Below are 23,782 nucleotides of genomic sequence, written 5' to 3'. Positions count from 1 at the left end.
AAAGGGAGTAAATAATAGCTAGGCAGAAGAAATTTTTTACACCAATAATTTTTTGTTTTTGTTTTAGCACAAATCCTGAAATAAGTGAGATCAGAAACGCTCCAAAGCAGAACGATAAAGAGAAATAAAACCACTCCAGGCAGCTTCCATCTTCATACACATCATCACTTGTAGGTAACTGACACGCGCTGCCGTTTTTCAGTGTCCTTCCCACAATCTGTCTTGTACATGCAACGCCTGGGATTGTTACAGTAAGGAGGTGTCAGCCTCCCGCTGCTGCTACTGAGCTCTGTTCATAGCTGATTAATGATGTCATTAGTCTCTGTGCCAGAGGTAATGAATTACTGGCATTAAGTCTTAACGAGGAAGGTTACTCTGGATCCGCATGCCGAATCTGGTGTACACAAAAGCAGTTGGGACAAAGACGCGGGCTCATCTTAATATTCAATGCGAGTAAAAGCAAAACTAAAAATGAATAACTTGAGTCATTTAAAAAGAGGTCTGACTGGAACCACGGTTGCTAGCTTCTTGAAAGAAAGAAGCTAGCAATCCTCTCGTTCCACTAGGGAGCTCTGCAATATAGCTGAAGTGACTTGACGGAAAACAGGAAGTTGGTTAACGCCCATCGGTCGTCCGACGCGTAGACATTTGGTTAAAAGAGCTAGCAGGCTAACCTAAACATTACATTCCTTCTTACTTACGTTCTTTAGCATTACCCAATGTGGTGAAGTGATTTTGAATGTTGTAACCTGTTGAGAAAGGCGCTTTGTCCTGGAGATAAGTGTGTTAGCGGATTACCTTTAAGCTAGCAAAAATGCTAGTGATTTTTACAGGCTGTTTTGTGCTCTAGCAGCTAATTAGCACAATGCTAGCTCTTGTTTATCGCACAGTTTGATGTGTTATATGCAGTAAGATATTCAAGGGGTAAACTATGTGCTTCATAATTAATGTTAGTTCAAACAAGTATAAGTTTGGTGACATTATATGCTCATAAGGTTTACTTTAAAGGTGTAAATCTGTAATTTAAGTTTATTTTGATTTTTGAGTATTGCTCCTCCCATGACCAGGTTCCAGATAAGAGGATGATGACGAGTATAAGTCAGAATAAAAACTATCTGGTTTGTATTATGTTTTTCAGTTATTATAATGCCAAGTAGGAAACAATTAATCGATTTTACAAGCAAGAGAATCACAGGGTATTTTTCCCCGTTCCTCTTTGGCTTCTGGTAGTGTAGCTTTTGTACACCTGTAATAAATTTAGAACCTGGTACAGACCAGATCACTTGTATTATGACCAGATCCATAAAACCTGTTAACCGAACAACAGCCCTCTCAAACCATAACCGAATCTGTCAGAATCAAACACAAGACTGTAACTACGAAAGTGTCTCCAGAGAGGATTCAGCGGGCCGTGCCAGGCTCTTGCTAAATGGGTTTCTCCTCAGGACTGATTTTCTTGTCTAAATGTGGTTCCGGTAATGATGATGGCGTCAGAGACAGATGTAGCACAATGCTAATGGTCCATTACTGCATCAGTACTTTTATCTTCCAGAGAAAAGAGGCCTGAACGGAGCGAAAGAAAGCGTGTAGCACTTTCAAAAGGCCCGGTCCTCCGCAGAGAGCCGGCACAAAGAAGACAGTCAATTAAAACCGTCAGCCTGCCATCACATTCGCCTCACTCCCCCTACATTAGCTGCCTGCATTTCCACTGGAACATTTAGAAAAGGCATAAAAAAGCTAAATAAATCATGCAAGAATGTCAAGACTTTGTCATATTTCATGCAAACATGCGATAATTGTGTGATGACAAGGCTAAATGGAGCTCACAAGTAATTACAGGGAAATCCTGGATTTTATCTTACTAAAAAAAAAACAACAACAATACACAAGCTAAAAAAGACGTTCCTTTATCAGAATGTAAATGAATCATAAACAAGAACTGAGCGTTTTTCTTACAACTTCACAAGAATGCGTGGGAGGAAATTGTTGGTTTATTACTGCAACCACTGCTGACAATTATGGTTCTATATATGTTTTTTCTTCCTCAGCCATCTTGTTTATCTCTGCTCTGTAAAGGTAAGATAGGAAAGACGTGGCAGCCTGACAGCTCGTGACATGAGAGCAGCTCCTTAATGCACCGACAAAGTCAGAAAGTGAAGAAAAATGTGTCGAGCAATGCCAAAATGAGAGGTGAGGAGAGAAATGAAGGGAAGTCAAAAAAATAAAAACATCACAGAATGCGCTTTCTTTTACGCCAGGATCTTTCCTTTGCTGTGTCAAAAATATTTTGAAGCTAGTTTTTGCTTTATGACCAATAGAGTATTACAAGAGAAACGAAAAATGTGACACAAGCTCCGACAAAGGCTGAAATAATCAACTACGGCTCCCACCGAAGACTCCTCTACTGTATGGGACTACAGGACTAACGAAGGCCTTATTCAGACATCTAATCAGTGGCAAAAAAAAAAAAAAAAAAAAAGGAACTGACGGATAACCAGCATCAGATTGCTGAAAGGTGGAGGCATTTCAGAGGCTGCACACATTCCCTGTTGCTGTGATAATCACAAACAGCCGAGATTAAAGAGCGACTCGAGTCTCACAAAAGCTTAAACTGACAAGGTGCGATGAATCGCTGACATGATCCTCAAAGAAAAAAAAAAAGCATTCTTGTGTCATACTGACTCGACAGAAATATCAGACGGCATTGTCTGGGCATCATGCTCCGAGGCATATTTGATAAAAAAAAAAAAAGTAGAATTCCTACACATTTTTATAACCCAATTCCATGTCTTTTTAAGAGTACAAACAGACAAACGGATGCACAGATGGATGGACAGAGTACATTATACTGTCACAATCTGAAACAACACAAAATATGCAGGCCAAAATAAATAAAAAATAACACCAAATGTTCTACTAAAAGCCTTGGAGTGGATCCCAGATGTTTTTATTTCTCATGTGGCCCCAGAGACCAAATGTAACATGAGGGGCCCCATCTGATAGAGCTGTGAGGCTCCTGGATGCCATGTGGGGAAGCTGAAGCTGCACATGAGACGATTTTACTTTAATAAAGCTGTTTATCAAACGACCAAACCCCACGGGCCAGCTCAATGTTTTGGTTTGTTAGCGAAGAGAGTTTAGCTTTTTGCTGTCCTGCAGCAAATTCTTCTTAGATAGCACAGTTTATTCAATTTTGCATTTACGTAACTTCAATTTCTGATCCAGAAGCGACTCTTTCTGGGAAAGGGGCTCTTTCTGGGAAAGAGTCGCTTCTTTTGTATTTTGTATGTTTGTATTTACTCCTGGAGATATGTACTCTCTAGTAAAACTATAAAGTGGGTAGCTGGAGATGTGAAAATGGAAACCATACATTAGACATCACACTGCAACACAGAATGAACCAAGACTTCACAGATGTAAAAATTAAAGAACACTGCAGGGCATAACATAAAACATAAATAAATAAGTCAACACCAGCCTCCATTTTGTAACTAAAGTGTACACTGAAATGCTTGAGTTACTGAAACTTTAAAAGCCGCACACATAACAAATTAACCGCGCTTATGTCTAGCTATAAATATTTAGTTTCAATACACATTTTTCGTGTTCATTTTGAATTGTAAAAATATATAATGGGCAAAAATTATTTTTCTAATTAGTTTTCATTTAAATTTTTTACAAAGAAACGATTAAAGGACAAAATGAGTTAGCCAGCTAGCTAGCTCAGTTGGCTCATTTTAGCTCATCTAGCTCATTTTGTCCCCAAGTCAGTGGGTTATATACATTTATATGCATATATATTGGTGAGTTCATCCTAGATAGCTACCTAGCTAGCTAGCTTCCTTCATTCATAATTCAATAATGAAATAGTTAGGTGTTAGAAACTAAAGATTTTGTGTAAAATAAAGCAAGGCAGAGCTTGAAAAATCTTCCTCAGCCATCACTTATTGATGTGGAATGAGATTTATGACTGCATGTCTTCAATGGTCTCTAGATATGTAATATGCAAATAATTCACTTTGGTGACTTGTCTATCCACCGAGACGAGGAAAGCCCAGAGGATCGACACATGGACAAACAAACGCCCCGTTTGGAAGCGAGGACTATAATTGAAAGGGGCCGGGTGCATCAATAATTAATCATCCTCTGTGTGTACATACATCATCCTTTCAACATCAAACACGTGTACCCCCCCTTGATCCTTGAGCCACTGGTGAGTTCATCTGGGCCCGATTGCCTTGTTCTGTTCAACGCCTTGCTGCTCGCGCCGACTCCACATGCAAATTAAGACGCAGCGTAATTTTCCCCGTTGCCTGTGTCCGCTCCCCCCACCGCTGCCCCCATCCCAGTCCCCAGACTTCAAATATGGAATCATACGCATCACGTGCTGCACATGCTCACTCAGAGAACAGGAATGAGGCCTCCTGGGCTCACCTTTCAAGCACATCAGGGGAAAAAACAAAACAAAACAAAAAAAAGCCCCCCAGAAACTCTCCACATCTCCGGAGCCGTTAACGGCCAATGGCCAGCGCTGGAAACGAGGTCTCTGTCTGCTCTGCCTCCAGCCTTTGTATCTTATCACCTTGGAGGTACACAAACACAATTCAACCTTTCTGAGGGGAACAGCGCAAGCCTGGAATAAAGTAATTGATTTCCCAGAAAGCTATGTGTAGCAGTGTGTGTGTGCACATGCATGTGTATGTATGGCAGCAACAATTCATGTATAAAGTGAGTGGAGCTGAACAATGTTGAAAAGGCCTGAAAAGGTCAAACAGGATGTTTGCAGAAGTGAGAGCAGTTGTAACTCTCCTCTTTGAAGATCCTCTAACAAACACTCTCGCTAATCAGACTCCCGCCATTAAAAGCGACCTCCCCGCGTCGGGAGCCTCCTGACAAGCGGCGACCGCACAGCGCGCGCATTCAAGCTGGGGTGCCCCGCGTCCCGCTGCGATCCTCCTCCCTGTTCCACTTTCGGCTTATGGAAAGTGGGAGGCTCGGCGCAGAGAGGGAGTGCTGGGGCGATAGCAGGGGGAAAATAAAAAGCTGCAGCTCCGGAGGTGCCGCTCGCAGAGGTCAGCTAGCCCGCAGCTAGGGGAAGGGCGTGAAGGGAAAGTGATGTTTTTGTGCCATTTGCTACTTCCAATTACTGCACCCAGAGGACTGTCCTTGTCCAGAAACATCACACCGGCACTCCCAGATGAGCCGGTGTTAAAAGGTGGACTGGGTTGTATAGAAAATAAAGGCAGGCTGCTCCCGCACGTATGTAAACAGTGGAGCCTCAAATGGGGTTCTCATAACTAGAACGGCCTTCATAAAATACTAGAAAAAAAAATAAAAATTAAAATCAGAGCGGACTCAGTTAATAAAGGTATTAGCTCTCCTCTCTGTTGCTGCTGCTGTCTTTGCTTTGTATCAAACCCTTAGGTTTTTTCAATAGCTGCATTTTCATTACAATTGAGCGCAAATCTTTGACTATATTGTGCTAATGCCAAGCCCCCTCCCTAAAAAAACAACACAATTTTGCAAGTGCGGTGTTTCCATTACATACAAAACAGTTGCAACTCCCCTACCCAAAACAAAATTAAATTAAAATTCCTTGCTCACGTGCCATGTCATTAAATATCCATGTGGTGACGGATGTAAGCAGCTACATTAAATATATTCATAAGTCAGACATGGCCCTCATCATCTATCAACCATCAGAGGAGACTTTGGCATCTTATTCAGGTGATGGAGCAACAAGCCCCTTATACTCGGGACCAGCTTCGTATGCGTAAGTTACAGTGTTACAGTGTCGAAAAAAACCCAACAAACTGAAAACCACAAAGGAGACTACTTCCTGTCGTCTTCGTTGTGGTTTTCGGCAGTAGTAACCTTTGGCTGTTGATCAAGAGTTGTGTGATGCAAAAAAGTGTTTCCATTGCAGTTCAGTGAAGTGCATCTACTTCAATACGATTGAGAAACCACCTCATCCCAGCACAGAAACCATTTATCAAAAACATACGTCTTTTCGAAATTGCCAGGTTTCCATTAAGCAAATTTATTTTCATAGTTTGTATTTCATGGTTAATGGAAACACAGCTAATCACACTTATTCCTGAATCCCATGTGTGCCTCTATAGTTCATGGAGTTTCCGGCGACCTCCATAGGCGTCTCTGAGGGGTGGAACAAAAGTCGACTCATCATCTTTCATTAGTGCAAAACGCCTAAACCTGACAATATCCCCATATTTCTTCAATGTTGGCAGCTTGTAAGCTGCCAACATACTAACCATTTTTGGTGAGCGCAACTGATACTGATATTCAGTTTTTAATCAATGTTCTCGTATTGCATTTTCTGGAGGTGAGAGTAAGTCCTCTGGCTCCACTTTATCAACTTACACTGACTGGTAATGAGAGACTCTTTCTCCCTTCGAGGCTTCCCATCCTTCTTCTCGATTAATCACTTTATTCTGTAGTTCATCATCATCACATCTACTGAAATAATTAATTTTGGGAGTTACAGCTATGAAAAAGAGACCCAGAATAACTGGCTACCCCCAAACTAAGAGCGAAGCACCTTTGAAATAAGATGAGGAATTTGTTTTGGCGCAGTCACAAGAAAATGTTAAGAGCCCAAATATCCCAAAGTTTCTCATTAATCTGTGTTTACGTCCATATAGAATAAAGCATCTCTGCCGCATTGTATTATCCACATAGTCAAACTTCCCATTATGCTGCAGTTCTGAGGATGTCGTATTGTGTAACTAAATCCCAGGAATGAGCAGGGGAGCTTGCAGCTTGGGGAGAAAAAAAGATTATTGTTTAAAAGAAAAGAAAGCTATTGAGAGAGAATATTTAAAGAATTCCCCTCCTATTACTTTCCAAATATATTTCTTTGATCTTTATTGAGAACGTAGCGATGAAACATAAAGATGAGACGGATCTTCACCCGACTTTCTGCAATCCGATTTCAGCTACCTCTGATAAAGGTACAACCGCTGCAAAGCTGGATTATTGAGCATGAATCCCATACTTGGTGGTGTGTGATTGGTCCTTAAATGGGAGAAGAACCTAAAAATAAGAAAATCCATAAAAATATGTCCATAAAAATATGTCCTCTTCTACATTTTTAAAAGCCTTAAATGAGATCCCATCACCTCAGCATGCCAAATGCTTGAAGCGGCTGTGTACCAAAGGTATTAGCCTCATCTTCCACCAAATATTTGGCAACATGAATGATGAAGCTCAGTTGATCATTCAGCATATATATTTTTGCACACACATGCAGTACATAACAAAAACTCCATGCACATAACAGGAAGTGATGTCAAAACTTTAGCATTTCTACCATGTGACCACCATTTCATGCAGCTATCAACCTCTATAAGTCAAATATGACTGACTGAACAGACCAAAAAGCGATAAAAAATTGCAACTGATGTACTCGTGTGTTCCTGTCTTAAGTTTTGAATCAAATGTTAGAAATTTATCATATTTGTGGGGTAACTTGCATGCGTAACATGTGATTTCCAGCAGTCCCCATCCCACGTTGTTTAACTGTTGATTTCCACTTGACTGCCTGCTGTTCAGGCCACACTTCCAACGCCAGCGGAAAACACGGTGCTGACACATTCACAGGCTCACAATGTCGCGCGGCGGCTCCTGCTGGCCTGGTTTTGACCCTGCTAGCAGATGATGAAGCACACCGTATTCCCTGAAGAGCGCCTGAGCTTTTATTCCATGCCGAGTCTGGCAGGAGGGCGGGGTCTTTTAGCAGCCCATTCTCACTTCTTGATTTGAACTGGGAATAAGGATGGTGCTCTCCAGTAGTAGAAAGAAAGGGGGGGGGGAAAAATCCATCCTCTGCGACTAGTCAGTCACAAATCTACTCTTTTTCTCACTTCTTAGCCTGCTGAAATAGAAACTATTGTTTCTTTGTTGTTTAATCGTGATCCAGTTACATTTTATATGATATGATTTTTTTTCCCTCAAAACTAGCAGGTGGGATGGTACGTTGACAGCAGAACAGTGACATAAGAGAATATCTTTGAAAAGTCTCTTGTCGCATTTCAACTTCTCCTACACGTCATGATGTCTGTTTCAAGAACAGAAAAAAGGAGAATATGAAGCGCAAGCATCAAGACATGCTTGTACACAAAACCCTCCTTGGCTGCATTGTTGCAAGTGTTCACTGCGGAATATCTAGGCAAGTAGGCAGCATCTCTTGTGTAAAGTTAAAATCTAAATTGCTGGTGCTTGAGTCAAAAACAATGGATTTTTAATATTTGATTACATGCTCACGGTACAAATTTGCTGCATATATCAGATGGGGCTAAATTAATAAGTAATGCCCCATAAGGCCGAGATAACTATAGGAGTTTTGATTCCTTTGTCTTTTTGATGCTCGCTGTGTTGAAAGAATCGCCTCCAGCTATCGGGTCTTTCCAGTCTGTGTTTATTCTGCACTCTGAGTATTTGAGTAAGTTGTTTCTGAGGAAACACAGTCACATAAGTGTGTAATAAATCACATCATGATTATCTGGCTAATAAATCTGTTTGATCGTTGCCGTTTTTTTAGATTATGGTTCTATACGAAGCTGCCTCGGTTCCTTGTTTCAACACATTATTTAACCATTGGCTGAGCTAGTGCTTAAACTTTGATCAACTCCAGCGTTTAAGAACATTTCCCCATAGCATCACGCCCATTTAGACAAGCTTTACCTACTGGGAACAAAAAATGTTTATTGCGATATTTACTGGTACTGTTGTGATGACAATAAAAATGATGAATAAAAACTATTACTTATTTTTTTGGTAACTGTTTGGCTGCGACTGCATGGCGCAGCGTTCAGAGCGCCACAAGCACTGCACTTGAAAATCATTCCCATTTGAAACAGGGCGCAACCTATTTAAATAAGTGAGAGTTTAATCACTAATCTGCACAGAGTAACTGCATTTTAAAATTTACTGGTATTTATTGTTGCTCTTGAGGAACAAATATTGAAGAAAATTGTAAAACTAAGATTTCCAATAATGCTGGCAGATTTGTTTTATAATTAGAATCATTACTTGAAATTTATTTCAGCAAAAAAAAAATCTAAATTCTTCTATGAATGTTTTCATGATAAATGATAAACGATAAATGATCAATGTCCACCCACATTGGAAACATGGCTTCACATTTACTCAATGATCACTTTAGTACAATAAGGAGTTCATGATGGTTTATAAAACAAAAGCATCGGCCCCCCACCACTGTGCTGACCATGGTAACTGCAACTTTGGCTGAATGCTCTGCTGTAGGCGTCTGGAAATTGTGTAGATGAACAAAAAGTAACTTTGTGAAAAGAAGCACAGCCTTCATATCTTCTTCTGTGTTGGTAGTTTCTTTTTGTGTAAACAAGGACAATTCTAGAAACAATTTTGTGTTTACCCAGAACCTTGAACGGCAGAGTAAAAAGAAGGTTTTGGCTGAAGATGGCGCCTTTGGACGTTCTAAATTATTTTTAAGTATTACACTAATTATAAAATACCTTCTGGGACGTTTCCCCTCCCCCCACAGCATATCTATCGTCTCGAATGTTAACGCCTTTAAATTGCCTTAAAACTCTTCAAAGATTGATGAGAACTAACAATTGCGTTTCTAAGTATTTGATGATGTTCCAACATTTCAAATTTATTTTAATAGCAAAAACTAACTGCAACCTACCATCAGTTTTACTTTTTTATTTAAAGCAGCCAGTTTTTTTTTTGTTTTGTTTTTTTTTTTTTTTGATATTTCTAATTAATGTTAGATTATCTTATATGAAGCATCAACACAGACGCACATTTTGTTTGTGGCTACGATGGGAAAGAACCAGAGCATTTTATCTCATGTCCTTTTTTATATGGCAACTGTAGCAAAGCAGCTTCAGGCAAAGTTGACGAATGATTAAATGTGCCATGCATTAGCTTACAACCACAGCGCATGTGGGCTTCACTTAGAAGTGGTGCGCCTTTCCATGTACCACATCAAAGCAAACAACATCTAATGATTTAGATGTTGTTTGGTTGCTAAAAATGCTTATACTCACAGAAAAATCTACACTAAAGTTGCTGATTTTATAAAGTAATCAAGTAACACTGTGTTTAATCCTCAGCGTCTCTTAAAGCAGAGCTTCAGATTGTAAAGACACACAGGAATCTGGAGTTTAAAGCAGGAAACTTTGGTGGAGATGAGATGCAATAAATGTCCATAGTGGGAGAAACTAATTGCGGCAGAAAGTGATGAAAGTGTAAAACAAGGAAATAAAGTAGTGCTTTAGGTAGAGCGAGAAATGAAAGGTGGAAGGGATCAAAGGCAGGGATCAAATAAAAAAAAGGTCCATAAGATGCATTTGCATCAGAAATATGTCATCTTGACACCTGAATCAGGGTGAAAAATTCCTGCTGCACAGCCTCGAGTCGCAAACATGTTTTTTTTAAAAAAAAGGATTTCTTTAATTCATTTGACTCTACGAATTTCAACAGCATCAGCTGAAACACGCAGGAAGAGCAAGAAGATCCGACCGTATGAGTGGGCGAGTGCAGGTCCAACTTCCTGTACATCACCGCACTCCCATCGTTTTACATGCCACATCTTGTATTCACGTGAGCCGTGGAAACGGCTACGAAAACGAAGAAAAGATGCAGGGAGTTTCACACTTTAGCGAATGGAAGGAATAAAAGAAAAAAGTAATGGTATCGAGATGCAAATGGATGTACATCTTGAATTTATGCTGGAGAATAATAGCAGAGCAAAACCTCTTTTCTTTCTAAATGCAAATTTGCCCCATGTTTTCTGAAATATGTTAAGACATTTATGGTCATAAATGTTTATACTAACACTTTCTGAGCTCATAAGCTTCTGTGCAGTCTTGATTTTTTCTTCCTTGTTTTATTATACATTTGGATGTACAAGAAGAGAGAAATGTTCTGAATCAAATCAAAACATGTAAGAAAATACATTCCCTCTGAATAGAAATCCAACTTTTCCAAATGAACCAGTCCTAGCCTTTCTGTATTCTTTGTAGAAAAAGTAAAAAATAAAAACGTTTTAAAAAATGCTGCTTGTCTCCTTAAGCAGTAATTGCAGCCTACTTGATTTGGTTTGCATGTATAAATGCATCCCATGTGCCTGGAAAATGCCTTGCTGTTCCTGCATGCCATCTGCAAATGACATGTGACGATAATCCCTTAAATAGCAATACTCTCTGCAGCTGACCAACTTCCATCAGGATTGTTGTGACGATAAGGCCTCCACGAGGACAGCGCATATCAAACATGAGCGCGACGCCCATTAGAGGTTGTATTTATAGCATGGTGAGGAAAAAAAGATGGGCAGAGGTGTTATGGAAGAGAAAAAGCCAAGCACCTCGAGTGATTCCATTATGGCACGAACTAATCCTCAGACTGTGACTTTTTAAACTCGAAAAGACCTTTTTTTCTATACTTATTTATCATTCAGATGAATTAAATTCTTACTCAAGCCACAAAATTACACCAGTCTGTTTTTAAAAAATACAATACCACCTGCACTTACAAAACACAAGGTCATTCATTTTCTTTCTTTGGGTTTTGACTAATCCAAAGTGAGTTATAATCATGTTAATGCTGAATATTTACTATATCGGCCTGTTAGTGGTAGGAATCACCAACTAAAATGTTAGTAAAGCCATAAACATTGGCTAAACTAATGCTAAAGCCCTATAGCAGCATAGAATTTAGCTAAAGCGCTAAATTCAAACATATTGAAAATCCTCATGTATCACAAGGAGAACGTTATAACGTCTCTCAAAACAATTGGACTTTTGTTCATACAAGTGTTGTTGTTTGTTTGTTGTATATTCCCACTTCCTCAATAAAGGGAGAGAAAACGTTAGAAGAGGAAACAGATCTGCTGCGTAAACTATCTTCACCCACTTCAAAATAACAATATAAATGTCTAACTACATGAAACTTTTAAAAGTCAATAACAAAAACTTCAACACATTTCTAGCTTCATTCAGCTGAAAGATTATAAAAACTGCCAAGTAAATTACCACTCTAGAATTTATCTGAAGACATTAGGAGGAGCTAAGTGCTTTTAAATTTAGCAAAAAAGCTAAATCGCTCCAAAAGGCTACGTTGCTAGCTCATTAGCAGGTTAGCAGATTTGTGGCATGTAACGTGTAACAAACAGTACAAACTGTAAGCAGCCTAAGCTCTCTGCCGTACACAAGAAGACTGTTGCAGAGCACGTATCACTATAAATAACATCCAGATTGGTACACATACGCTAACAGCTGACCTTTTCTTTTCCACTGCAAACACCCACAAGTGGGATTCATCACCTGATCCACATTTAACTGCAGCTGGCGGTGTCAAGATGCAAAGATTATGGCACTAATGAATATTAGCCGACTCGCAGACGCTGGGTATTTAGATGCAGCCCACGCCCATCGATTTCCCTGCAGGGGGTGAAGACGACTTTATCTCAGCGGCGAGTCGACCGGCTTATCTCAGCCAACGGTGAGGCAACCAGACACGCGGGTTGTTTCCCCGGGCCCGTTTTGGAAAGATTCGAGCCCGGTAGGTGCCAGCAGGACACCTGACTGCGGCCACGGAGAGTTGGTGAAGTGGACAAAGACGTCCAGCTGTGACGGGGGGGGGAGGTGTCCATGTAAGGAGATGATATCAAACAGAGCGCAATTAATACAAAGCCCAGTGCGCTGGATTATTGCTGGGAGCAGGTGGCTGTGAAAGGCAGGAAGAGTGAATAGTGTGAGGAAGGGTGACAGATGGCTTCAGGACTGTATGCTTTCATAGTCAAAATGAACAGAAGAGATGTCAACAGAGACTTTGATGGAGAGAAATATGATTGCTACTGCACTTGATTTGTGGAAAAATAACCTCAAATCCAATTAATTTTGTTTGGTGTTCATTCAGGAAGTAAATAGTTCTGCTTTGAGTGCGTCAGTACAGAGACAAGAAGGTTGTTTCCAAATAACAGAGTTGTTTGCATTTCTCTATACCACTCCATTACAGCTCTTGTTGTATGTTTAGAGTTACTGTCCTACAAGGTGAACCTCTGCGCCCGTCTCAGGTCTGTTACATACTCTAATAGACTTTCTACCCCGTATTTACCTCCATCTATCTTCCTTTTCCTGTTGGGGATGCTTTTCTTCAGTAAGACAAGAATCCTGGAAGTATACCATTACACTCAGCGCTTTAGATACATACCAGAAAGGTCAACTTTGGTCTCATTTGACCACAGGATGTTCTTCCACATGTTTCTGGGTCGACCGGATGTTTCATGAAAACTCTTTTTACCATAAGGTTTGAAGATTAAAAAATGGGTTGGACCCATTTAACAGTCTGCTAAATTGGTTTGGATTTTACTCTCTATATATGATGGAACAAAGACGGCATTAGGGGTTCCTCATGGCTCCCTTCTCAGGCCACTTTTGTTCAATATACTGTAAGTTCAGGTGGACAACTGCTTCTTTGTAAGTTTGCAGTTGTACCATATTTTTTCATTAGAAGAGAATGACGATGCCTGATCAGTGAAATGTTCAGAGCTCAGGGTGATGTTTTGCAACCCATATGCTTTAATATTCTCCTTGAACTCGGTCCTCGGTCTTCATGACGATGCGTCTCTAACAAACCTCTGAGGCCCTGGGATTAAATCAAACACAGGCAAACTCTATTAAATAAAGGACTTCTGGTTTACTTGGAGGGCTCTGAATACAAGTTCATGTCCCACTTGTTTCCATCCACTTCATAAAATTCCCCACCTTGCATTGGTCAATTGAGTGAAATCCCAACAAAGTTAATTGAAGTTTGCGGTTTTAAAGGGAGAAAAAAGTTAGAAAACTGAATTAAAATCATCCCAAACCTTCATTTTGTCAAAATCTTCAATCAGTTTCTGACGACTACTGGGCAGTAAACTGATGAAAACATTAGGGAGGTTCAGGTACAGGCGGGCGAGATTTACTCCGACGCCGCGGTAAACACTCACAGAAGCAAGAAAGGCAAAGATTCTCTGTGATTTCTTTGTGGATTAAGAAGAGATTAATTACTTCAAAGCTTTGCTGAAGGCAGACCTCCATGTACAAGGCCAGCTGCCTTTGTAATTCATCCCATTTATCTACAACTCAAACAAAAAGGAGAGGGAGCCAAAAAAAAAAAAGACTTGGGGCCATGTAAAGTAGCCTGACTCTTATCAATAGCGTCAAACACAAATACACAGTGAGCTGCGGGTCATCATTATTTCTGACTTAATGTTTTCCAATCAGTGGGGACGGCACAGCCAGGGGTGGCAGCAGTCGCTCATTCATTTACCACCTGCTTCAAGTGGAGCCGGGCCGGGCCGGGCCGGGGTCATGCTTGATTAAACTTCGTCACTGAACTCGACAGGATACGACAGAGACAATAAAACTGATTCCTGCTTGATAAGTGTTGCTTTGTCTTAATTACATTTATCACTATTATATATTCCAGCTCATATTCTGTGATTCATAGAAGTGTGTTTCACTTAAATTCAAGTTGTTTTTCTCCTGCCGTCGCCGTTAATGGAATGAAAAATATCTTCAAAAAAAAAAAAGATTAATGTGTTTTCTTTTGTTTAGCTTTTTTTAATTTCCCTCTCTTGTATCTGATCTTTATCTCCAGTCCTTGCCCTCCTTTAGTTTCACTCTGAAGCTCCTGGAAATTGAAATTAATCTTTTGCTTTTAATGTGCCGTGTTTAAGCTGCAGCCGGAAAGTTACAGTCACTTTAAAAAGCAGAAAGTTCTTTATAAGACAGGGATTGAAGTGGGTTGGACCTTTTAGTAGTCTGCTGAATTGGTTTGGATTTTGCTATATATGTTGGAAGGAAGACTGCTTTTATTCAACATACTGTACCTTTCCTGCCCTAGATAAGATAGTAGAGCATAACAGATACCGTCTCCTAGCACATACTGAAAACATACCGCTTCATAAATCTAGGCTACCATAATATCTGATACATTTGCTGTATGTAATTGTCCATACTGTGAATAAGCAGAAGTGTCAGCATGTCCATGATCCCAAGCATTAATGGTCAGGGATCAACAATCAAGACCCAATGAGGTTAAGAATCAAACAGCATCTCAGGTAACCTCGGTGCAATCATGGGCTCAGACCAAATGTTTTGCAACCACATAATCTCTAATAATGAATAAGCTCACTAATGTCTTAAGATCTTGTCAAAATTTATGTTTTTCAATCAAAATAATACACAGAAAAACAATATGTGCTCATCAAATGCTCATCCTAAACAATGCTAGGACATCGTTTGCTGTTTTGTCGAAAGCCGACGCCTGTTTCTATCTACTTTGAGAACCAAGCATGCGTCACCAACAGGCGGTATGACACAACATGGAAAAAGAGCGTAGAAGCAAGATGGCGGATGGCTTGTGTGCCTCCTGCTTGCCACCATGCTGACTGTTGCATTATCTTCAGTTTTACCACGGAGTGACTTCACAGTTTGTTGAAGGATCAGGAATCCACTGTGTCTGACTGGAATCAGTTTTGGTGTTTGGGAAGATTGTTTTTTTCAGTATAAACACGTGACACTAGTTCACAATAATGTTCAAGAACCGAAATGGACTCTGGACCGCGTTGGTGGAAAAGCTTCATTAGTGTTTTCCAGAAATAAGCAAAGGGAGATTCTACAGTCAGCACTGGAACTGCAGAAAGATTTTGTTGCTTCTTTCTTACACTTTATAATTATTCTCCTGATGTATTTCCTCCATCATTTTATTTTATCGAGCAACATCTTCTTGTTAAAAGAACATCTGAAAATCCACCGTCTCGGGATTTTTTTGGGTTCAAGTGTCACAAACATTTCTGTAACCCTAGATGTAGAACGGACTGCGTGCAAGAAGAACATCCTTTAGTTCGGTTCTGTTTTTAGACTCGCCTCTGTTTTAACAGGACCCTTAAGGTTTCCTATCATTGTTGTTGTTTTCCATCTCGACAGATGTGCAGAGTCTCAACAATCAATTACCGCACCTTTAAAAGAGGCGACGCAGCACAGCGAGCTGACCGCTCGGCCTTTCATGTCTGAAAGGTTTCGGAAAGAGAACGTCTGCCGTCTTCCTCCAAAAACAGCCGACTGCCCTTTCTGTGTTTTGTTTGGGATTGTGTTAAGCATTTTCACAAAGATGTAAAGCATTAAGCAGTCTCCTCTCCCTGGGTGAAAACTCAGGTGTAACAAGCAAAGAGATAATCACTGCTGATATTCATCCTGCCTGCATTTCTAAATAACCTTGTGCAGCTGTGCGAAAACCCGATCAGATTCTGGCTGTGATATTGATTACATTGTAGCAATTTTGCAGCTTTGTCATCTTCCCAAGGAGGAGTTGATTCATCTTTCCTGAGTTAACAAATGTGATTTGCACACTATTTGTCTCAGTGTGTGGCGTACCGTGATCTAAGATGATGAGCTGCGCGCTCGACTGGATGTTGCCGGCATCGTTTTCTGCCAGGCACTGGTAGAAACCTTCGTCAGACTTGACCAGACCCAGAACCTGCAGGTTGTGCTCCTTCTGCAGAGTAAAGGATGAGGGCAAGAGAGATAGAAATAAAAGAGTACAACTCTGTCAGATCTGTGTAATCAAGAAATTACTGAAACAAAACATCTCTGACAATGTGAAGTAGGCTGAGAGAAAGTGCCAAGGCCAAGACATACTCCGCAAGAACAGAGACGTTTGTTCACCATCTTAGAGGCGCAAGAATAAAATGACATTATTCTGTTTGTTGGTGCATTTTATTCTAGCAGATTTTTTTTCTAGTGAAATGTGAGCTTGAGGAATCTATAAAAGTTCTGCTCTTATGAGTTTGTAAAGTATGAAATGTTGTTGCTCAAGTGAGAGGTTGGGCCTACAGAAATTACTCCCAGAGTGAGTCGACAACTAATCCAGGAGGTCACAAATCAATCCAGATCAAAATCTAAGAAACTGCGGTTAGGGACAACGATTTCAAAGAATCTGAGCAAAATGCCATCGATAGGACAGCACCGACACCAAAAGTAGGGGTGAATCGATCGATCACCGATTGGTGCCTATTTTCTTAATTTTAGTTGACTGGCCAATTCTTACATGTGAAATTAATTTTATCCACCGATCTTATCCACCTCCGAAAAGGTCTGAATATCCATCACTGAAACCTTTTTGCTCTGCTGTGAGAGACAGCTGACCGCTAGACTTCGTCCATCGGGTCACATCCTAACAATACTCACCTCCCTGATGCTGACTTAGCAACTTTGTTGCTATACTGACACACTATGTAGTTAGTTATGAGAAAAAAGTTAAAAAAAAATCAGTATCTGTCAAAATCAGAATCTGCTTTTTAAATATCTAAATGGAACTGTGATCAGTGCATCCCTGATCAAAGCTACTGCTGAACTAAAGGGACACAAAATATTGCTTAGTTTGCCAAAAAGGATACACAAGACTTTTTGGAAAATATTAGGATCAGGAGGCAAAATTCAAATATAGGGCAAAAGTAACAGCATTTCAGAAAAAAACATCTTACAGACAGTTAAACATGATGACGGTAGGGTGACAGTCAGAGGTTGCTTTGGCTGCCACATGACCTTGAGTGACGAGATTTAATTGATGGAGCTCCGATTTCTGATTTCTACTGGAAAATCCTGAAAGACAATTTTCAGCGCTCAGTTTCTACTTGCGTAAACTTGGGTTATGTTTCTGAACAGCGATCCAAAGCGCACCAGCAGTTTAAGCAAAATCATAAATAAAAAACTAATTAAATGGTTTTGAAGTTGAAGCTAAATCTGATTGAAATGCTGTGGAGTGACCCTGAACAGACTGCTCATGCTTGAAAGTCTTCCAAAGCGATTCTGCCACATTCCAAAATTCCTCCACGGAAATATAAAAGATTAATTTGATGATCTGAAGTATGCAACTGTGAGGAAAAGGCAAAAATGGAATAAATCTGCCAGCAAGTACTTACAGTGAGGTACTGATCAAGCACAAAGTGAACTCACAATTATCTTGAAGTAGTCGCTGGGGATGACGGCGTCTCCGTTCTTTACCCACTTAACGGTGGGGGCGGGCGAGCCCGAAACTTCGCACTCGAAGACGATGTCCATGGACTCGTGGGCGTAGATGTTGGCGGGCCGCTTCACAAACTGAGGAGGAACTGCGGAGTCCAGAAGAAAAAAAGGGGTTAATGTTTTTTTTTATTTAAAAGAAAAAAAAACAAAAAAACAGGACAAACACCGCTCATCATCTTTTCGTCGTAAATTTCCGACTTCCAGTTTTTCGGCGCAGACCAGGGAAATCCAAATCAATTTCTGCGCCGTCTGCACCGGAACGCTCCACATCAAACGATCCCCATGCTTCCCCCCCTTCCTCTTTAATTACATGATCAAAACAAAAGCAAACAAGACAAGTTAAAGGAAAAAAAAAAGCTATCTAATTATTTCCTGCTTCGTCGGGCCAGCTGCGTCTGCTTTAGCGGGTGGATGAAAGGTTCGGTGACCTCTGCTTTTATTTATGCAGAAATGGATGAAAAATAACTGCCACTCGGCTACCAGAACAGCATGATCCGCTGTCTGAGCGGGGCACTTGCATATCTCTCCAAGACCTGGTAATGAGGGCCAGAAAGGAGATATTTGATCTGCTGGGGCGATACGGTGCCTCATCAATCTGTCCTGGAACAAGGTCAGAGGGAGCGCCGGGCCCGGGCCTCGTCCTCTCGCTGTAATTGGACTGTACGTGTTGTGGGGGAAGAAACGCGGCCGCGCTCGTGTGTGTGTGTGTGTGTGCGTTTTACCGCCTCTGCGCATTTCGTGATAAGCCGCGACCTCACCGACCACAATTTAAACGAGTGTTTTGTTGCCGAGTTGTGGCGTCTAACGCTTTCCCATCATCCTCCTGGGCCTCTCTGATAGAGAGTTATTAGCATCTATTTTGCGTTAATCCGCACAAGATGATTGGTTATTAGCGGCGGTGGGAGGACGAGGTCCGTTTTTTCCCCCCCTGCTTAATACAGTGTAGCAGCGGGTTATGAGGTCAAGTCTTCATCTCCCTTTGCCCTCTCCCCTCCCCGCTTGATGCAGCGATGGCTAATTTACTCCGACACACATGCGTTAGCGGACACAGCCATTCTTCATCCACTTGAGACGGTTTTGAAGAAGGAACAATTGCTCAGCGAGGGAAGGAGGTGTGGGGTTCAACTCGGTCCAGCTCGGCTTATTTAAACGGTTCCGATTCACGGTAGAGGGTAATAAAAACATTTTCAGTTGAGTCTGGTGTTTTATTTCAGGTTTGTTAACTTTTAGTTACAGTTTAATCTTTTACCCGTTTTATTTGTGTTTAGGCTGCCTAGTTGTCTGCTTTTTTTCTGGAAGGGATCCAAAATGGTCGGTGTATGATTCACCTGTTGGTCCGCTTGAGGATTACATGAACACGAATCCAAGAACGTTTTAAGACTTTCCAGCGACTCTTTGTGCAGTGACAAACTACACAGACATTAAAACAGAGCAAGTCTGCACCAAAAGGCTGGTTGAACCTCCTCAACATGTAAAAACCTTCATCAATGTTTAGGTTGTTTGAAACTAAATGGATACAAATAAGCTTGATTGATTGGTTTATTGATTGACAAATGTCACATTTACAGGTCGATTTCAGTTCTGCAGTTATTTCTTTCAGGCGTATAAATCGTAACATTCAAACTTTTTTTTTTCTTTTGCAAAGACAAACTTCTCAATTATTCTGGAAAAAAACAACAAACATTTAAAAACAACAACGTATAGCGTTCTGTTGGAATATTTTTGAAATAGAAGGTGATAATGCCACTAATAAAAAGTACGAGCGGGATCAGAATGAACCGAAGAAACCGCGCAGTCGTTAATCTCAATTATTTGTGTGACGATTAATCTTTCTTTCTCGATTTCTGGACCGTGGCTTCTTCGTCCTAATAAAAATTAATAGCTGCTCTAGATGGACAAATGATATCCGGGGAATCCCCCACACGAACGCAATCCGGTAGGCAGGTTATCCCAGGATGATACCGAATTCTCCTTTTCCATAAACATACGACTTAATCTCCGACCTTTCCGTACGGTACGCTGCATTTTTCATGCGGCTCCCAGCAGCAGAAAGCAGAAAGTTTCCCCACTCTCCATGACTAATAAGTGTCTGGATGGCTCCGCGAGCCGCTGTGATGAATTCCGAAGACTGACACGAGGACGGTAATGAGGACGGCGACGCGTCAGACCGCCATGACAACCGCCACCCTGCTGTGCGCCTCCGTTCCGTGCGAGGCCCCGCGGAGTGTGTGTTTGAGGCGTGAATAATGTGTTTCACAGTGTGCCGTCCTCTAGATATTTGCCTTAAGTAGGTGTGCAGCGGAGACAGGTGGAATCGCTGATTTCCTTTGGTGTGTCGGGAACACGGCTCTGAAAGCAGCGGTGAGTCAGTGTTTGTGTTTGTGGGCAGTTTTCAATATGGACACCAGTTTTTTTTTTTTTCTTTTTCTTTTTTCTTTCCGTTTCTCCCCTTTTTACCGATGATGTTGTGGGTTGGGATTGTTAAATTAGCTGCTGAGGCGTCTAACCACATGTTCCTGTACATCTACGCTGTCCGGGTCCACATCTTTGCTTCAGAGTTCGTGTCTGGGCAGATACTGTGTATGTTCTGGTTCTGAATCTCCGGGTTTTGATGCCAACCGTTAGTCACAGACTCCCTTCATCTACTCAGACTCAATGCTCTCTCTACTACCCACCCAGCCCTTAAGCTTTCCATAACTCCCCCTCTATCTCTCCATCTTCAGCCATCGCCTCTCCCTCTCTCCAACCAAGCAGCCTTGCACCATTTTCTCTAAATGGAGTTCAGACATTTGGAACCTATTGGACTGAGCAATGAGGAGGAACGCCTAAATATACCAATATAGGCTTTTGGGTGGCTGGAAGCAACGAGGGGAGGGGGAAGGAGGTTGTTGCAGGACACATACGGGGGAATGTGTGTTGTGCCTCTTAGTGCAACAACCTGCATAATAACCGTCTTTAAATAGTCATTTGCTTTTCTATTTCTTGTGCCTTTCACAGAAATTACAGCACATAGCTGAAGTGCTTGCACCCGTGAACTTTTTCACACTTTCTCTTGCTACAACAAGAAACTTTCCTGTATTTCATATGGATTTTTTTCCCTAAAAACTAAAATAAAGCGGTGAATGACAGAAATGTTTTGTTACAGCTTCGGTTATTGGAGCGAGAAACGACACTGCGAAAAATACCAGTCTTAAAACAAGTTCAAAAATAAAGAAAACGAGACACTTTTCCACATGTTAGAAGTGAAAAAAATATCTGTCAATAGAAGTCTGCCTAAAAAAAAAAAAAAAAAAAAAAAACAAATGCAGCTGACCCAAAACGCAGTTGTTCGCATTCTGACTAAAACCAGGAAGAATCTTCTAAAACCTTTCCACTGGCTCCCTGTAGCTCAGAAAATGGACTTTAAAACACCTTTGTTAGTTTATAAATCTCTGAATGGCTTGGCACCAAGTTAAATTAGAGCTCTTTTCACCGTTATATCAACCTCCCAGATCTCTCCAGCATACTGAATCAGCATTCGGTTTTTATGCTCCACTAAACTGGAACAAACGTCCAGAAAACTGCAAGGATGATGAAACACTGAGTCCTTTTAGATGAAGGCTAAACCCCCACTTGTTTAGAGTCGTCTCTGATTAATAACAACTGGAACATAATTAATATTTTTGATAATGATTATCCTAAGATGATACATGTTTGCCACTAGTTTCATAATTGATTATTGTGCTGTTTTTAACATCTGAAGCACTTTGACGTTACTTGTTGTTGAAATATGCTACAAATAACCCTAACTTGACTACAAGTGAAATTCAAAGGACAGTGAGACGCCGTTGTATTCAGAGTGCAACTATATTCAATTACCTTACAGGTCTCTTAGAGAACATCAATGACCAGACAGCAGACAGCAGGGGTTTTTAAAATTACTTTTAATGACGTCTTTTCAATTAGACACCACTTCATAAAGGTCTATTTCATAAAGCTGTACAAAATACATCAAGTGTAATTGCGAAGTGACCAAAAAAAAAGTTCAAAAGGTGTACGTACTTTTACACGGCATTAAAAGAGGGTAAAATGTGTATGTCAGGGGCATATTTGATCAGCTGACAGTTGTCTCCGCTCATCAAACTCAGGAATGTCTTTGATCTGTCTGCAGCCGTGACTCGCTATGTCAATTCAACGTTTCCAGCAATCGTGATGCGATCTGACGCAGAGCGCTTCCTAAGGGCAGAGTTCGTCTCTTCTTCACCAGACGCCGAGAGCACGAATCTCTCCAAATGAGCAAACTTGTTTTGGAACACAAATAATCCCCGTCTAATGAAAGAGAAATCTTGACAGAGGCAGAATGAAACGACCACAAAAGAAACTCCGGCATAAAAAGAATAGAAAGAAAACATCAATATGAATGTGGAGGAGGAAGAGCGGCTGAAAGGATTGGGAGAGCAGTACTTCAGGGCTGGTATTATCTCCCGAGCCCGTAGCTTAGTAAAAGAAGCTTTAATGCAGACTGACTCCAGCGAACTACTGAGAGAGGACCACTAAAAGGTCACGGCATGTGTCTGACTGTGAGCTTGTTAAAACAAAACCCTGCAGGATTCCCCTAAAGGGATTTCTGAGCAGATTATTTCACTTAAAGCTTCGGTGGTATTTAAGAAGCAAGCCAAACGAGAGGCGGAGAGAAGGTCCGGCCGGTCGCTCTTTTAATTGGCTGGTAATAAAAACTATCGGAGTCAGAAGCTGATGAAAGATGGTGTTTATTGAGCTGAATCTGAAAATAACAAGAAAAATCATCTCTGGCGGTCAAATGTTCCCAAAGATCTGGGTAGCAGCAGTTACTACATGAGCTTTTGTGTGTGTGTGATTTTGAGTCCAGCTTTACAAGTTCTCCTCTTTTTTTGGTGTGTGTGTGTGTTTTTTCTTTTGTTTTGTTTTTTTGCCATCCCAGTGAAAACAAGCACTAAAGCCTCAAACACAATGCTTTATATGTTTGCATTCCTGCTCAATGAGCAGATGATGCCAGCGGCAGAGAGAGGCACTCCAGTGTGTTCTGGATGCCTTCATGGACTCCCGATGCTTCGGAAATTACAAGAGCTGAGTGAAAGCAGATGCACGAGGTTTGCCGGGGACATGCTGAGACAAGGCTCGCCGAGGCTGGCGTTTGACGCGCATTCAGACGACAGCTCTTCAAAAACATCCTCGTTGGACATTTCAGCGGGGACTGCGCTGAAAGTAGGAAAGTCGGGGGAGGAGAAAAAAACAAAACTTGTCTGATCATGCTTTGTAAAGCATGCTAGCGTTAGTTTTTAAATCTCTGGTAATCCGGTGCAAACTTTTTCTTAACTTTTAGTTTCTCGGCTCTGAATGTTCAGGCAAGGTGAGCCGCTGCAGGGAGGAGAACGTCTGAGTGTCTGCAGCGTCGCTGTGAGAAGTTGTGCGGCAGCTTCAGGAGATGAAAATGGCTCAGCTTAGGGCTGCAACCAACGTTTATTTTAGAAATCAATCAATCTGCAGATTATTCTGGCAATCGATTAACCGGGTAAAAATGGCCACATTCTGCATGACTTTTCATTTAATTTATTTCTATACAATATTAGAAAGTATGCATCTGCAGCTAAAAAGTACTTCTACTTTCAACACGTGAAAAGCTAGTAAAGGGGCTTGAGCTAAATAGGAAAACTATTAGTAACTAGAAAAAAAGCTCTACTTTG

At 41.0% G+C, this 23,782-nt stretch overlaps 1 protein-coding gene across 1 annotated transcript in view; it reads right to left on the bottom strand.

Annotated features, from left to right (window-relative positions):
- neo1a (neogenin 1a) overlaps positions 1–23,782 on the bottom strand; it is a 143,681-nt gene that overhangs the window by 51,007 nt on the left and 68,892 nt on the right. Inside the window, exons 6-7 of the mRNA XM_015053824.1 lie at positions 18,012–18,166; positions 16,431–16,551 (exon numbers count right to left, since the gene is read on the bottom strand). Of these exons, the coding sequence (XP_014909310.1) occupies positions 16,431–16,551; positions 18,012–18,166 (276 nt within the window). The remainder of the gene's footprint in view (positions 1–16,430; positions 16,552–18,011; positions 18,167–23,782) is intronic.

Source organism: Poecilia latipinna, unplaced genomic scaffold (assembly GCF_001443285.1).
Source record: "Poecilia latipinna isolate Pla-1442-1.1 unplaced genomic scaffold, P_latipinna-1.0 Scaffold1205, whole genome shotgun sequence".
Taxonomy (NCBI): Eukaryota; Metazoa; Chordata; class Actinopteri; order Cyprinodontiformes; family Poeciliidae; genus Poecilia; species Poecilia latipinna.
This window is presented reverse-complemented; position numbering and strand designations above follow the sequence as displayed.